The following is a 2,626-nucleotide window of genomic DNA, read 5'->3' on the forward strand; positions in this document are numbered from 1 at the left end:
CGGTGCCGCTGAGCATAGGCCTAGTATCCAGATATGAAATATGTTGCAGCAATTGTATGCCCCCTATATTCTGATTATGAAGGATATAGACGTTTAGAAATACTCGGAGACAAGTTACGCAAAGAGCTAAGTCTTACGATTTCACAATTAAACATTTTTTTGAGAAAAAATCCCTGTCAATTAACAGACAGTGAACGTATTTGCTGTATGTTTTTACATGATTCATTGCCTGGTAACTTAAGGAATTTTTTTCTGTTAATTAAGTGAAAGTTGTTTTTTTAACTTCCATCTGATTTCGATCATTGTAAATAAGCTTTTCAATTTTTCTAATTGATTAGACAGCCTTTAATATAAACAGTACGACATATAGCATATTTTTGATTTGGTATAATCAATGTTTATTGCTATATAAATGTATGCCTATTACTTTCATTTATATTGAATATGAACGAAATGTTTGTGAGAAATCAACATTGTAACAAAAACAATCAAACATTTCGTTGGTATGTATGCCATACTGTCCACTTTACATTACTACATTACTCAAATAACCGACCAGCTTCAACGCTGCTTTTTATACAACTTTCAAAGATCATGCTGTACGTAAACAGTGTCAGGCATAGGTATATTATAATTACAATACTAAACATTAGTCCATTAATTTTCACTGTGTCGACTACACTGTCTCGACCAAATTCCAAGATATTTTGGCATACGAACTACAATAGGTTTCACATCACAGGCAATTTCATATTCCACATGCAGCGAAGCGAACACTGCTTTCGCGACTCGCAAGGGGAAGTCTGCATGCATAATTTATTCATGTAGGCCTATATATCGGTTCACCTAACTGACCTAAGATAGCGCCCTGTTTAATTTCTGCCTTAAGTGTATGGGGAAAAAATAATGCGAGCGGCACGAACCAACGCCGATGTTAAGGCTTTTTAGCGGCACCGTACCTTACCACTCGGCAACTCTACTCGCCTATAGTTATGTTATTAAGGGAAATTTTCAAATCCACATTTTATATACCGTACCTTGCAACCAGTCTTAGCTTCAAATGTTACATGCTTAGACAACTTTAATATTTTTTAATCTATAATGAAAAAATATTGCCAATAAATAGGAATTCAGTCTAGTATAATGGTACTTACTCTGAGGGGTAGTGATAAAATCTTCCCATTGATAGCGTTCCTTATTTTTAGTAGGAATTGGTGATGCAGCAACTCTCAGGAGATAGTTCGTGTTTGGTAGTAAATCGCTAATACAATCAAACACAAATAACATCTAGGAAAATCATATATACGATTCTTAAATTTGATGAAATTTCAACAATTGATATTCATTACCAGCATATATACTATTATATTATAAGGCCCTCCTCACCCCCTCCTAACACACTGTAAAAATAGGGGCGGAAAAACAAAAAACAAATTATTAAAGTTTTTTTAGCTTTTTTCTTTACAAATTAAAAAAAATGTGAGTGAATTTATCTTTATTTTTTGCCAGATGCCCTACAAATTATTTTAAAGTTGTCTGATTTAAGATATGGCCGTCCTAGGCCTCTGTGGGTTATTTTTATTCCATCTGATGAGTATCTTTAAAAAAATAAATAAATAAATAAAAACTTGTTCCACCCTCCTCTATTTATCATGTTTTTTTTTTTTAAAGGGCAAACAAACAATTTATTTTGTTTGGCCTAAAACACTGTTAAATTATATGTAAATCATTAAAGATGATGTTTGAAGCTTATAACAAAATTCAAAAAGAAATTGATTCTCATAGGCTGTTATACATGTATTTTTTGCTTGACCAAAAATAGCGAAGCGCCTTAGCTAGGCGTACATCATCGCCATTCTTATGCTATAAAAAAAAAAATAGGCGACTGGGCTTAGGCATATTATGCACAGGACACCTTAGAAATTCGGTGTTTCTGGCAATCCTCTAGCTAGGGTCCCAGTCCAAGAGTATCTCCAAAATGAATAGTAGTAGGCCTATATATTATAAATAAGAGAAATCATACGGTAGCTGAAACAGTACTACTCTAGCTTAGGCATAGTCTACGTATGCAGTACTACAGTACTGAGGCCTATTTTAATACATCATTTAGATAGACTCTTCTTTTCCAATTTTAAATTCAGGGGCGGATGCATGATTTGGCAGGGGTGTGTGAGAGTCCACACCTCCTCAGAAATAATTATAATGTACAAGAATACAAGAAATGATTTAGGCCTATATTTACCATAGGTTTGTCATTGAACACTTGATGATTCAAATTCCTAGGAAAGATTATATAATAGCATCTTCTGCTATTGTCCCATGCAAAGTGGATCGTGATTCCACCTAATCTCCAATGGTATTCTAATTCACATGAAAATAAAGGTAAAAATGTATTTAAATTAAGATGAAAAGCCAGATGAGGATGTAGGAGTACAAGGAGGTCATAACCGCGGGGAACCCTGGACTCCGCCTGGATAGAAACCAATTACAGTAATTCGTCAGGGAACACTGCTTTAATAGGATATGTTTACAATCTGAGTGCCATTTCCAGGAATTTAGGGCTGATGTGAATTTCGAACACTAGTCGGGGGACTTTATATTCTTGTTGGGAACTTCGAACCCCCCC

General features: G+C 34.6%; 1 protein-coding gene across 1 annotated transcript in view; it reads right to left on the minus strand.

Moving 5' to 3' along the window:
• The window catches only part of LOC117105095, a 19,843-nt gene that overhangs the window by 8,878 nt on the left and 8,339 nt on the right, over positions 1–2,626 (minus strand). Inside the window, exons 4-5 of the mRNA XM_033246132.1 lie at positions 2,243–2,361; positions 1,155–1,287 (exon numbers count right to left, since the gene is read on the minus strand). Of these exons, the coding sequence (XP_033102023.1) occupies positions 1,155–1,287; positions 2,243–2,361 (252 nt within the window). The remainder of the gene's footprint in view (positions 1–1,154; positions 1,288–2,242; positions 2,362–2,626) is intronic.

Source organism: Anneissia japonica, unplaced genomic scaffold (genome assembly GCF_011630105.1).
Source record: "Anneissia japonica isolate Jap-2015-1 unplaced genomic scaffold, ASM1163010v1 scaffold640_len1575945_cov177, whole genome shotgun sequence".
NCBI classification, from domain to species: Eukaryota; Metazoa; Echinodermata; class Crinoidea; order Comatulida; family Comatulidae; genus Anneissia; species Anneissia japonica.